The 13,153-nt window shown below is 39.4% G+C and overlaps 1 protein-coding gene across 2 annotated transcripts in view; it reads right to left on the bottom strand.

Annotated features, from left to right (window-relative positions):
* Positions 1-13,153, bottom strand: part of AVL9 (AVL9 cell migration associated) — an 84,831-nt gene that overhangs the window by 33,807 nt on the left and 37,871 nt on the right. For both annotated transcript variants that reach the window (XR_005594534.1, XM_039526062.1), the window contains exons 4-10: positions 8,966-9,037; positions 7,516-7,605; positions 7,059-7,125; positions 5,975-6,015; positions 4,711-4,749; positions 2,037-2,106; positions 727-1,271 (exon numbers count right to left, since the gene is read on the bottom strand). Coding sequence is in view for 1 of the 2 variants with exons in the window: in XM_039526062.1 (XP_039381996.1) it covers positions 727-1,271; positions 2,037-2,106; positions 4,711-4,749; positions 5,975-6,015; positions 7,059-7,125; positions 7,516-7,605; positions 8,966-9,037 (924 nt within the window). In the remaining variant the exon portion in view is untranslated. The remainder of the gene's footprint in view (positions 1-726; positions 1,272-2,036; positions 2,107-4,710; positions 4,750-5,974; positions 6,016-7,058; positions 7,126-7,515; positions 7,606-8,965; positions 9,038-13,153) is intronic.

Raw genomic sequence — 13,153 nt, 5'->3', positions numbered from 1 at the left:
GAATAAACACAACTCTCCTACATGAAACAAATGGGCTGAAATTATTATTATTTTTTTAACACAGATATTCCTCAAGTAATGCCTCCTTATCAAAGATAGAAAGGATGAAAAACTCCATGATGTCCACTAGGGACCTTATCTTGCAGATTTGTCTACCAAGTGCTTAGATATTACAGCAAAGAGAACTTTAGGAAAAGCCTAAATGGATGGGATACATAGTAACACACCCTAAATAAGTACTTCCCGCATCTCTGTTTTATCAAATTTTATAATTACATTAGAAACACGTGTACTTACACAACAATCCTTTCTATTAATTAAGAAGTTACTAAATAAATTAAGATTTCTAAGTTATTCAGAAGTAAAACAGAAACAATACATGGGGGGCCCATCTAGGGCAAGCTGTTAGTGTCGGCAGCTAGTTGATCAAGGAGTGTCTGCAAGTCATTGCCTGTTAACAACATGACTTAGAAAAATAAAGTGAACAGTCATAGATCCTGGGAAGTAGTGCATATGCATGTGGGGTGGAAAATACATCCAGGAAAGTGGGTTTTTTTTTATTATACAAAAATAAAGTCTCTTGTCAGAGTCTGCACTTGAATACTGAGCAATACTTTAAACAGGCTTTAAGTTGGGCACCTAAAACTGCTTTTGAAGTCACTTTTGAAAACTTAGGCCTGAAAGTGTTGGTAAATATTTACTAAGTATAATTATCAAAACGTTTACCTTAGTAAAAATAGCCAATGGCATGCCATACTGGTCCTCCTCCAACCCTGATATCAGTCCTGGAACAAGAACCACATGTCCTGTTTTAGCCTGAGGTTGTACAGTAATTGGTGGGCTTTCTGACTTTGTGCATTCCTTTGAAAGGATTTCAGTCTGTTCTGATGTCATATTTTCATGTTCTTCTTTCAAGTTAGTATCCTCCAAAATACTAGGATCCAAGGTCTCCCAGTCGCTTTCAGAAGACTCTGGAGAAGTGCGTGAAGGAGGTTTCAAATGTTGTCCAGTGCCATTGGAGGACTGTGATCCATTGCAATTCTTTTCAGAATGGGATAAAGGCACATCTGTTTTCTGAGCCTCCTGGACATGGTTTCCTGATAGCTTCCTGCCTTCCTCACCCATTCCTGAGTTTGTATTTGAAATGTCAGCAGCAGACACAGAAACATAATCATCTAAAGGGGGAGTAACTTCCCGCAGGCCAGTATCCTCTGATACACTCTTTCTTGGTCTGTACTGTGAACTGTCAGTAAGACCATGTTCAATCATACCTGGAGGACGAACACATACACAATATCATCTCACCAAAGATTTCAGTGATTTTTGATAATGGCAAAGTAGGAAATGCTTTTTAGTATATCAAAAGTGTCATGCATTTTCATTGCCACTTTAAAAATCCAGTCCACCTCTGCCAGAGGCACTGACTTTCTAATGTCCTCAGGCCCCACCCCCTCCCTGCCTCTTCCCGCCCCTGTTCTGCCTCATTCCACCCCCTCTCCCACCACTCCAGCGCCTCCTGCACGCCGCGGAACAGCTGATTGTGGTGGGCAGGAGGAGCTGGGAAGAGGGAGAGAAACTGATTGGGTGGGTGGGGGCTGCTGGTGGGTGCTCAGCACCCACCATTTTTTCCCATGGGTGCTCCAGCCCAGAGCACCCATGGAGTTAGCGCCTATGACTTCGACACAAATGGATCAGCACTGACATTCTGCTTTGGCAAGTGTTATTTAAAGTTCAATAAACATTTGGCAGGAACACAGAACCAATATGCAGCCCGCAGAGATAAAATAGACTTAGTTTCTTATTACTAAGGTAAGGAGCACTCAAATATCAAGTGTTATCAGGTTGCATGCATGTGTGCTTCATAAAAATATTACGCAGCTGTGTGTGCGAATTCATTGTGGCTATTATATTCTGGCAACATACCAACACAACCCCTGTGTCACATAAGTCCCCCCCGCCCAAATATATCACTGTCAATTTCAGTTATGAACAGAAATTACACAAGAAAGAAATAGCTGAAACCTGCTTTTCCTTACCAGGAAAGAGAGACAAGACAGTCATTAGTGCTCCCACCAGTCTATTTACCGGAGAAATATAAAACAACACCTGTGGGGAGGGGGATGAAGGGAAAATTAAAATGACAGCTTCAGTCAGAGAGAAAAGCAAACAGAAACAAACAAACAAGAGAATCTGAGGACATCTAATGCCTATATCTATCTATCTAAAAAAAATTTTTTTTAAATCAGTTCATGGAGAATTTCACTTCGATAAAAGTCCCCATAACATTTTTATTCAGATAAATATTTAAAGAGGAGACATAACAAGGCATTTACCATACTTGGATGATTCAATCTTATACTGGTTGGTTAGATCAGTTTCAGGGGCGGTAAGAATGACTAGCTACAATCTTAATGATTGCAGAAGGTCATTTTTGCAATTCAATCAATTTGGTCCTTGCTGGTGCTCACTGTTGAAGAACGGGTGCGATGCCACATAGCCTTTAGCTGACTGGAGAATTGCCCTAGTCAGGCAGTCAGAACAGTTTTAAAAACCCATCCATGTGAAGGAATACCTCTCCTTCCCACACATGGCCAAAATTTTGTTTGTGGCATGGTAATTATATATTTAAGGTTAGTGCTTTCCATAATTCTAGTGTGTTTTTCCTTTAATTTGTCTGGGTGCACATTGACTCCCTTTCCCCCTGTAACAAGCCAGCAAATAGTGTGATCCTGGCAATAAATATCCAAATGGCCATCATCTGCAGATGGTGTCTCAACCCAGCAGTAGTTGGGAATTTGAGACATGCTTCCTCTTACCTGTGGGACAGGCATCAACCCATGGATTAATGGGAGTTGAGCCACAGAACAAAAGGCATCTTTCTGATCAAGACTGGGTGGCATTATTGGGCATACTGGCTTAGTATGTTTAAGGTCTTTGACTGTACAGGTTTCCCCACAACTATTCTGGAACCTTAGCAGCTGTTCGGAAGCAGCCAGTACAGAAAAACAGTGTGTTCTCTCTCTCTCTCTCTTTTAGCAGACAGCACCTCTTTTAGGCAGTAAGACAGCCTGAAGAAAAATATAACTGAGACTTACACTTCTCTGTGGATTTAAACTAGGTTGACTTACTTATTTTAATATTTATTTTTATTTACTGTGAATCAAAGTTAACATGACTAGAGAGACATGACCTTGGATACTAAATATATATTTCAGATAAGTATCCATACAAGTCAGAAAAATCTAAAACTTAAAAAAAAATCTAAAGCTTGCTTCCTTTGGTATTTATATTATCATCTATTTTATGTTTAAATGAAGTTCTTTTTTTCTGGACCTTATGCACTAAGAATTTTCACTCTACAATGGTGAGTGCACTATTTAGGTCCTAGAGTAGCAGCTGTTAGTCTGTATCCGCAAAAAGAACAGGAGTACTTGTGGTACCTTAGAGACTAACAAATTTATTTGAGCATAAGCTTTCGTGGGCTACAGCCCACTTCATCAGATGCATACAGGAACATACAGCAAGAAGATATTTATACATACAGAGAACATGAAAAGGTGGAAGTAGCCATACCAACTGTAAGAAGCCAATCAATTGAGATGAGCTATTATCAGCAGGAGGAGAAAACTTTTGAAGTGATAATCGAGATGACCCATAGAAGGTGTGAGGATCTTTAACATGGGGAAATAGATTCAATTAGTGTAATGGCCCAACCATTCCCAGTCTCTGTTCAAACCTAAGTTAATTGTATCTAATTTGCATATTAATTCGAGTTCAGCAGTCTCTCTTTGGATTCTGTTTTTGAAGTTTTTTTGTTGTAAAATTGCCACCTTCAAGTCTGTCACTGAGTGGTTAGAGAGGTTGAAGTGTTTTCCCACTGGTTTTTGAATGTTATGATTCCTAAATTTCAGATTTGTGTCCATTTATTCTTTTGCGTAGAGACTGTCCGGTTTGGCCAATGTACATGGCAGAGGGGCATTGCTGGCACATGATGGCATATATCACATTGGTAGATGTGCAGGTGAATGAGCCCCTGATGGCACAGCTGATGTGATTAGGTCCTATGATGGTGTCACTTGAATAGATATGTGGACAGAGTTGGCAATCTTACAGAATCTTACAGTTGGTATGGCTACTTCCACCTTTTCATGTTCTCTGTATGTATAAATATCTTCTTGCTGTATGTTCCAGTCTATGCATCCGATGAAGTGGGCTGTAGCCCACGAAAGCTTTTGCTCAAATAAATTTGTTAGTCTCTAAGGTGCCACAAGTATTCCTGTTCTTTTTATTTAGGTCCTGATATTTCCCATCCATTCCCTTATGCAGTTGGCCATTTCTCATTATCATTTGTACCAATTCTCACAGTGGCTTTTCGTCATATGTACTTCCATCCCTTAAAAACTGTTATGAAAATTTCCCTGCCCAAGTTTACCAAATTTTACTTGCTTTTGCTGTAGAGTAACTATTAATTTTTTCCATTATTGACAGTTTGTGAGCAGAATTTATACACCAACACATACACAGAGCTGTTAAGCAAGGGGATAAAGTTTTCCAGTTTTATTTATACCTGCATGTAAATATACTTGAGCATTGGGTTTTACTCCAGACATATTTAGTGTAGTATTTATCTTTCACTAACATACTCTCTATAGAGTCATATAAACAATTACATCTCCATTTCAATCCTCTCCTTCATCCCACAGACCCTACCTTTTTCTCTAGAAGAATCAATTTAAAAAGAATTAAGATCTGCAAAATAAGAAGAGAAAATTAACATGGTGGGTGAAAAACAAACAGGAAAAAAACCACACATTTACATGTGTGTACACGTGTGTAATATACGTAAATTCATCTTTCATTAAAAATGTTTCCCTTAGCTATTTCATTGGCCAGGAACAGGAAACCGCGGCCCCTGGGAGCTGCAGGGAACCGTGCCTGCAGATGGTCAACATCAGCAAAATGTCTCGCAGCCCGCAATCAGATTACCCTGATGGGCCACATGCGGCCCGCAGGTTGCCCACCACTGCTCTAAGCATTCCTAATCCCCACAATTTATACAATAGCCCAGGGATTAGGGCATTTACCCAGGAGGTGGAAGGCCTGATCTCAAATCCCTACTCTGCCTGAGAGGAACAGGGACATAAACCCAGGCCTTTACTTCCTGAGGAGTGCTCTAACCACTGCACTATGGTGTATTCTGAGGCAAGTTTCTCTCAATCTCTACTACTGAAGTTGTTCCACTTCACATAAAACAACAAAATATTAATTCAGCCACAGAGAGAATGAGAATGACTCTATAGTCCAGCAGTTAGGGCACCTATCCAAGATGTGGGAGAGTCAGGTTCAAGACCCTGCTCCTACCAGGCAGAGTGGGGATTTGAACCTGAGTCTCCCACATCCAACATAAGTCCTCTAACCACTGGGATAACAGGTTTAAGTGGGGTGGCACCACCATCTCCTACTCCTTGGTGTATGTGGTTTTTTGTTTTTTTTGGTGGGTTGTTTTTTTTTGTGATATATGCATAAAGGAAGTGACGAGTACTTGAAACCTGCCTACTGGAGATACTTCTAGTAGGGGAGGGAGGGGAGGAAAGAGGGAATCCCTATCAAGGGTAGAGCCAACAGAGCAGGTTGCTACATCTCCCTCCCCACAACTCCTGGCAGGGAAATATGGGTAGTGTGTGGTGGCAGGAAGGGTGAGTGGCTGGAACATATCTCCAGAGGGTATATGGTCCCTCAAACAACAACCCCCAGGTTGCACCAACCTGCATCTGAGGCCAGAAAGTCCCAGGAGGCTGTATCCAGCTCCTTAGCAGCACCCCCTAGATACAGCAGAGAGTCTGGACCTTAAAATATGAAGAAGTGTATGTGTGCACATCTTAGCTGTCAGTTGCTCATCATGCAACCTACATTTTTACCATGTAAAAAAAGCATGCTGCTTCTGTACTTTATTAGCCACATGAAGAAAGCATACCTTGTGTCTAAACTGAAGGACAAGATCTCGGGGAGACAGACCTAAAACATTGAGAATAAATCTATTAGTGAAGCTTTGCAAGGGGTATCAACTCCTTTCTTCCTGTCCCCCATTTTTCTATTGACCAAATTTTCATAAGCTAAAGTGACACACGATTTCCCATTCTCATGGAAAACATGCTGGTGATTTCATTAAAAGAATTCAAACCACCTTCTCTTCCTTCTAAGAAGGAGAGTTGAAAGTAAGATGGAGACTCTGCATTGCAGAGGATGGCTATTTACTTTCATACTGAAGCCAGCTGGCTAAAGCATTTCCCTATGGGAGCATTTGATTAAACAACGACTTTTAGTTCTCTTTCTAGATCACAATTCTTCCTATGGTATGTGGAGCAAAGGATGTTGGGGGAGATTTTCCAAGGCATACTGGGCAGTGAGGTGCTAAACTCCCTTTGGAAGTCAAAAGGAACTGGGTTCCTAACTGCCATTTATGCCCTTGAAAATTTCCCCCACAATTAAAATTTTCAAAAAAGCATAGTTTTCACAGAAGGAGCTGAACAGCTCACTCACTAAATCAGTGTTTCCCAAACTTGAGATGCCACTTGTGTAGCGAAAGCCCCTGGCGGGCGCGGTCGGTTTGTTTACCTGCCGCGTCCGCAGGTCCGGCCACCGCTTCCAGCAGCTCCCATTGGCCTCGAGCGGCGAACCGCGGCCAATGGGAGCCGCAATCAGCCAGACCTGCGGACGTGGCAGGTAAATAAACCTGCCCGGCCCAACAGGGGCTTTCCCTACACAAACAATGTCCCAAGTTTGAAAAACACTGCACTAAATGTATATCATATCAAGAGGCATGACTGAAGTATCATGGATTACAAGCTAAAATGAGATCCACATTATGGAAAAATAGATAAAGGGTAGTTTACCTGAAAATTATTTAACTCCATAAATGAGAGGGAAAATAATAAAGTCCCATGCAGGTACATAAACCTGTGGTGCTAAATTTTAATGCACATAAAAAAAACTAGTTCAGAGGGAATGATTTGGCTGATATAACATTATATATTATTACTTTTAAAAACACCCCTTACCAAGATAAACTTGTGACCCCTCCAGTGTAGTTCCTCCCAAAGAGCTATTCATATGCTCATAAAGTTCCTGTAAAAGTTAAATAAAAAATATTAATGGCACATGAATACCACATCTGATGAGTAACACCTGTTCTAAGGAGCTACCTAAGGGACCAGAATAAATAAAATAATTTGTTTCAAAGAGATGGACAGACAAAAGAACATTTTTGCTTATAACTGGGTTGTTACTTTAAGGGTGTCATTGAAGATATTGTTCCTAGATATTTCACTAATCAGAAATCTGTTTCTTTCTCAGATTCATATTAGGATAATATATTATTTCAAATAGCTGAATAGAAGTATCACCTAAGAAAATGCAATACATACAAGATACATTGATTAAAGAATGTTTATAACTTAAAATTTATGGTCATACACAACGGGCATTATACTGTAGTAGTATATATTGAAAAGCTACCTTAAGAATTGAAATTTGTGAGAAGTCTTTTTCTTCAAAATAGGCATGAGTAATGAGCTGTAGCTTTGCTTGAAGTAATCCATACAAAGGCTTGTGAGACAGAGAAATGGACATGTTAGGTCATGAATGAAAGGCAGATGAAAAAAGCATGTTTGTTGCTGGTTTCTAGTTCCAGTGTCCTTCCTCCATACCCCCCAACTGGCCTCGTGTTCTAATACAGATAAATACCCCACTAGATGGAAGTGTAATTTTTAAAGAAAAAAAACCCTCACTGTGCATTTTAATTAGGTAACAATTTTATTTTGTGTTTCATTGGCAGTGCATCATCATCACCACTCAATATCCTGCCAGTAGTGTTGTGGGGATAGAATAAGCGGGAACTTTCCTGCTTCATCTTGCTCATGCAGTTGAATTAATCTCTCACTAAAGAATTATTTTCTCTGCCTGTAAAGTGTAGTTGCGTAGTCTGACTGCAAAAAGCAGCCTGCATTGCAATGGAGACCCCCAGATAACTGAGACCTACACCGAATATATTCTGAAGACACATCATATTCCACATAACATACTACACTAACCGCTAAAAAAACCACTTCATTTCCCAGTTGTCCATTGCTAGGTTTTTCATTATCTGATAACTTACACTATAAGATTACTAGTATCACCATGGCTAGATCTACACTTCAATTGGAAGTATGGTTGCAGCATGGGCTGGCATCCCATACTATCTTAAATCTAGCTAGCAGTGAAGACACAGCGGCATGGGTAGCAAGGTAAGTATATACCCAGGGTTCCCAGCATGCTCGTACAGCCTGCACTGAAACCTGTGCTATCATGGTTTCACTATTTTTAGTAGCAACACTAAAGCTAGCATGGATACATACACTGAATGGAATATACAATTTACTGATATGCTTCTTGGAACATTTATTAAAAATGCAAATAGATCATATCAAGACTCACGATAAAGTGCATGCATTTTCCATTCGATGTAGTTGTAGTCTTGTCTGCCCCAGGATATTGGAGAGACAAGGTGGGTGAGATAATATCTTTTATTGCACTGACCTGTGTTGGTGATAGAGACAAGCCACACACAACTCTTCTTCAGGTCTGGAGAAGGAACTCCTAGTGTCACAGCAAAAGCTGGGAGAACCTTTCCCAAACCTCAAGAAGAGCTCTTTGTGGCTCAAAAGCTTGTCTCCCTCACCAACAGAAGTTGGTCCAACAAAAGATATAACCTCACTCACCTTGTCTCTCCAGTTGAAGAAATTATAATAAAATTTGAGTGCCTTGGCCTTCTAACACAGCTGTGATTTCAATGCTCATTTTGTTACATTTTAAAGTGTTTCTAACAAAGAACATTTAAAATAATGAAAGTTTCCAAACAAAAATTTGTCAAACCAGTTTTCTGTGTGTATTCTTTAAAAAAAAGTTTTGTTAGTCGCTCTCTTACCAGCTGACTTAGAACACAGACACTTTTCTGTACCGTTTCTCGGGTGACATCTGCTTGCCGCACTTCCAGTGCCTAAGAAAAGAAAAGTATAATATATAAAAATACTGTATGTATTTTAAAAAATATTTTTAAAGCCAGTTACCAGAAAACCACCACTGATCAAAACAAAACCCAGAATGTGCTATTTGAAAATTGGCCTACCCAGTGGCATGCAAATGACATTTTTAATAAGATATGCAACAACTTTTTAGATGACAGATAAAAAGTTTTTTTTTCTAATGTACAGACTGTGATTAATAAACCAAATACATTTTTTGCCAAATACTAGTAAGCCAAATATAATGAAACCTGAGACTAATACATGATTACCTAACATTTCTACTGAAATTAAAAATCCGTTCTTCTATCTTTTGTACAAAACTCCTCAGTGACAAAGTCATAAAAATCTGGTAAGCTGCACAAGTACCTAAGCAGTTCCTTTTCGATGGACAGTGAAACCAAGCTGGACAGGTGTTGGCCACTCTGGGTGATGCATGTAAATGTCTAAATGTGCTTTAAAGTTGAAAAAAGATCTTTCCACTGTGACTGCAGAGTAGGGAATAGTCAGAATGAAGGTAGCCAATTTGTTGACTTTAGAGAAGCAAGTTTGTAAATCCAGCACACGAATAGTTCTATACAAGTCACTTTTCTCTTGCCACTGTTCTCATTTGTACGCAGCACACAGCTTGGAATGCAATCTATTAATGTCAAAAATATTTGGATAAGATGCTTCTTCCAGAGATTCGAGAGCATCAACCAGAAAATGTGTCTGGAACTCCTTGAATTGTTTTGGATTCAGCAATTGTACAAATTAAAGTTTCTCTACACTTTCAAATTGTACAATAACTATTCTTTGACATTGTCAATAACCTCAAGGAAGAGACGTTTATATGTTGCTTGGCCTTCACTTGCTCTTTTTTCCCTTCAATGTTCACATGACACCTCTTTCCAAAACTCGTCAAAAATTTGTTGCTTTCGACTAATTTTCTCTAACGTCTCAGAAGTCTGCTGAATACAAAACCCAATATCATACATCTTGGTTTGAAGAACATGAAACATCACTTCTGTCACTTCAAAAATGTTGTTGTAGAGGCAAAAGAGAAACACAAACTGAAAATTATCAACCACAGTCAGCAAACCCATGGCTGAGTGAAAAGACTGAGCATCCCAAGCTACTGGATTCTGTACCACACTTTTGAAGAGTTCAGTCAGAGCTTCTCTGCTCATTTTACAATTTGTACAAGCCTTGAATGAAAATTCCACCTTGTGGTACAAACAGAAAGCTGTCTCTGTTTAACTAGGCTTCCAAGAAGTTCAGTCCTTTGAAGACTAAGAGGGAAAAAACACACAGATATTCCTTCTACATTTTTTAATAAAATCAGTCTGCTAGTGTTTTCTGCAAAATTGAAGACAAGATTTAAAACACGGACATAGCAATGTTTCTGAGGCCTACCTATGTCGCCTGCCATTACTGCTGCACTGCCATATGTCTGAGCTACAAACCTTGTCAACAAATTTAAACTTCTGGCACACATTTTCAACATGCTGGCAAAGGTCAGCTGCAGTTCAATTGTTACTAAAGTCATTAAGAGCAACAAAGTGTTCAATATCACCATTCTTGGTCACATAATGCAGTACAGCCAAAAGCTGGACTTATTGGGACTGATGTTCCATCAAGTAAAATAGCAACAAATGGTGTTTCCTCAATTTCACTGGCAATGCCATTAAGTTGGATATTACTTACCACTTTGATGAGGTTATTTTGAATTGTTTGATGTTCTAGAAAATAAAGTACTGGTAGATGGTTCCCAAGTGCTGCTTGATTAAAGGATCGAATTCCCTGACTAATTCTAAGGTTTCTACATAATTGCCCCGATTCAGGGAGTTATCTGTTTAGTTATCCCTACAAAACACCATCTCTTGTTCTCTGAGATTAAATAAAACACAAATTAGTCTTTGCAAAGAGCCTTATTCTGACAGTCTTTTTATTGTGTTGTCTCACAGCACTTCTCCATAGCTCATCTAACTGAAGATCAGTGCAATCTTGTCCAAATATTCGTAACTGTATACAGCCTGCTAGGTATTGCTGGCTACTAATGACAACCACAAGCTTTATAATGGTTCTTTAGGTCATTATATCCTGCCTTATTCCATACATTCTTTTAATTGATGAAAGGTAGACAGGGTCAGTAGTATAGCTTGTTTGTTTTCACACACTCTCAGATCCATTCACATTTGTACACAGCTTCACCGAAACAGTTTCCGATCACTAATTGCAATTTTGGTTTGGGTTTCCATTATTTATAATGTCTGTTTCTGTTGTAGTCTCTTGCACTAAATGAATTAGTGAACAAATTTGGCATGAAACTTTCCATCCTGATGAGGATTTGACATTGCTAGCTCTGTTCAATCACAGACAATTCAATTCTACACTTTCATGCCTGAGCTACTTTTTCCAGTGCACAGCTGGTCAGGAAGTCAGCTGCCTACAGTAATGTTGCCTAGGCAATGTGATGTAACTTGGAGCACTGCATGCCTTGCCAGCAAAACAAGACAACAGCCGATATGAACAGATTAATTACATGCAAGGCTTTCATATGCTTGTAGAATAAAACATTTTTTGTGAATTCTTAGACAGCATGTCACTCGGCCTAACTCATTGTTGTCTATGGCCCCCCCTACATTACCATCACTGAAACTTCCATTGACTTCAATGGTGCAGTATCAGACCTTAAGGCAATATGCTTTGCAACACTACAAATAGTCAGAACAATTGGTCACAGTTGTGTTCTTAACTCACTGCACAGACAGCAGTTGCAAATAGAATCATAGAAATGTTAAGATGAAAGGGACCTCAAGAAGCCATCTAGTCTGCCCACACTCCCCCATGCTGAGGCAGGACTAAGTATACCTAGACAACCTCTGACAGGTGTTTGTCAAACTTGTTCTTAAAATCCTTCAAAGATGGGGATTCCACAGCCTCCTTTGGTAACCCTTACAGTTAGAAAGTTTTTTTCTAAAATCTAACCTAAATCTCCCTTGCTGCAGATTAAGCCTATTACTTCTTGTCCTACCTCTAATGGACAGGGAGAACAACTGATCATTGTAACAACTCTGAACATATTTGATGACGGTTATCAGATCGTCCCTCTCAGTCTTCTTTTCACAAGACTAAACACACACAGGTTGTTTTAATCTTTATACATGTCAGGTTTTTTAAATCTTTTTATCATTTTTTGTTGCTCTCTTCTGGACTCTCTCCAATTTGTCCACATGTTTCCTAGCACGTGGTGCCCAAAACTGGACACAATACTCCAACCCTGGCCTCGCCAGTGCAGAGCAGATTGGAACAATTATTTCCTATGTCGTACATATGACACTCCTGTTAATACACCCCAGAATGACATTTTTCACAGCTGCATCACAATGTTGTCATATATTCTATTTGTGATCCACTATAACCCCAGATTCTTTACTGGGATAGTAGTTCCTAGCCAGTTTATTCTCCATTTTATAGTTGTGTGTTTGATTTTTTCCTTTCTAAATGTATACTTTGCATTTGCCTTTATTGAATTTTATCTTGTTGATTTCAGACCAATTCTTCAATTTATCAAAGTCATTTTGAATTCTAATCCTGCCCTCCGAAGTGCTTGCACCCCTTCCAGCTTGGTGTCATCTGAAAATTTTATAAGCAGAGTCTCCATTCCATTATCCAAGTCATTAATGAAAATATTTAATAATACTGGACTCATGACAGATCCCGATGGAGCTCCACTAGATATGCCGTCTCAGTTTGACAGTGAAAACCATTGAAAACTACTCTGAGCATAAGTTTTCAACCAATTATGCAACAACTTTATAGTAATTTTATCTAGACTGCATTTGCCTAGTTTGCAGAGTATTACCGAGATGACAAGCACAGTCTTTGGTACTAAAGACTGTTTAAAAGGCACCAGCATAAATAGAAGGCAATGGGATGGGGAAGAAACAGGTATGTTTAGCTCAGGGTGATTTGACAAGCAAAAAGCCACAACCTCTCCCCTCCTCCTTCTCTGACACAATATCTATAACAAAGGGACCAGTTGAAAAGCTTTTGTCTGGAAAGAGTGTTTCATGTTCTCGCATTTTCTTCTAGCCAGCTGTAAATGG

Source organism: Mauremys reevesii, linkage group 2 (genome assembly GCF_016161935.1).
Source record: "Mauremys reevesii isolate NIE-2019 linkage group 2, ASM1616193v1, whole genome shotgun sequence".
NCBI lineage: Eukaryota > Metazoa > Chordata > Testudines > Geoemydidae > Mauremys > Mauremys reevesii.
This window is presented reverse-complemented; position numbering and strand designations above follow the sequence as displayed.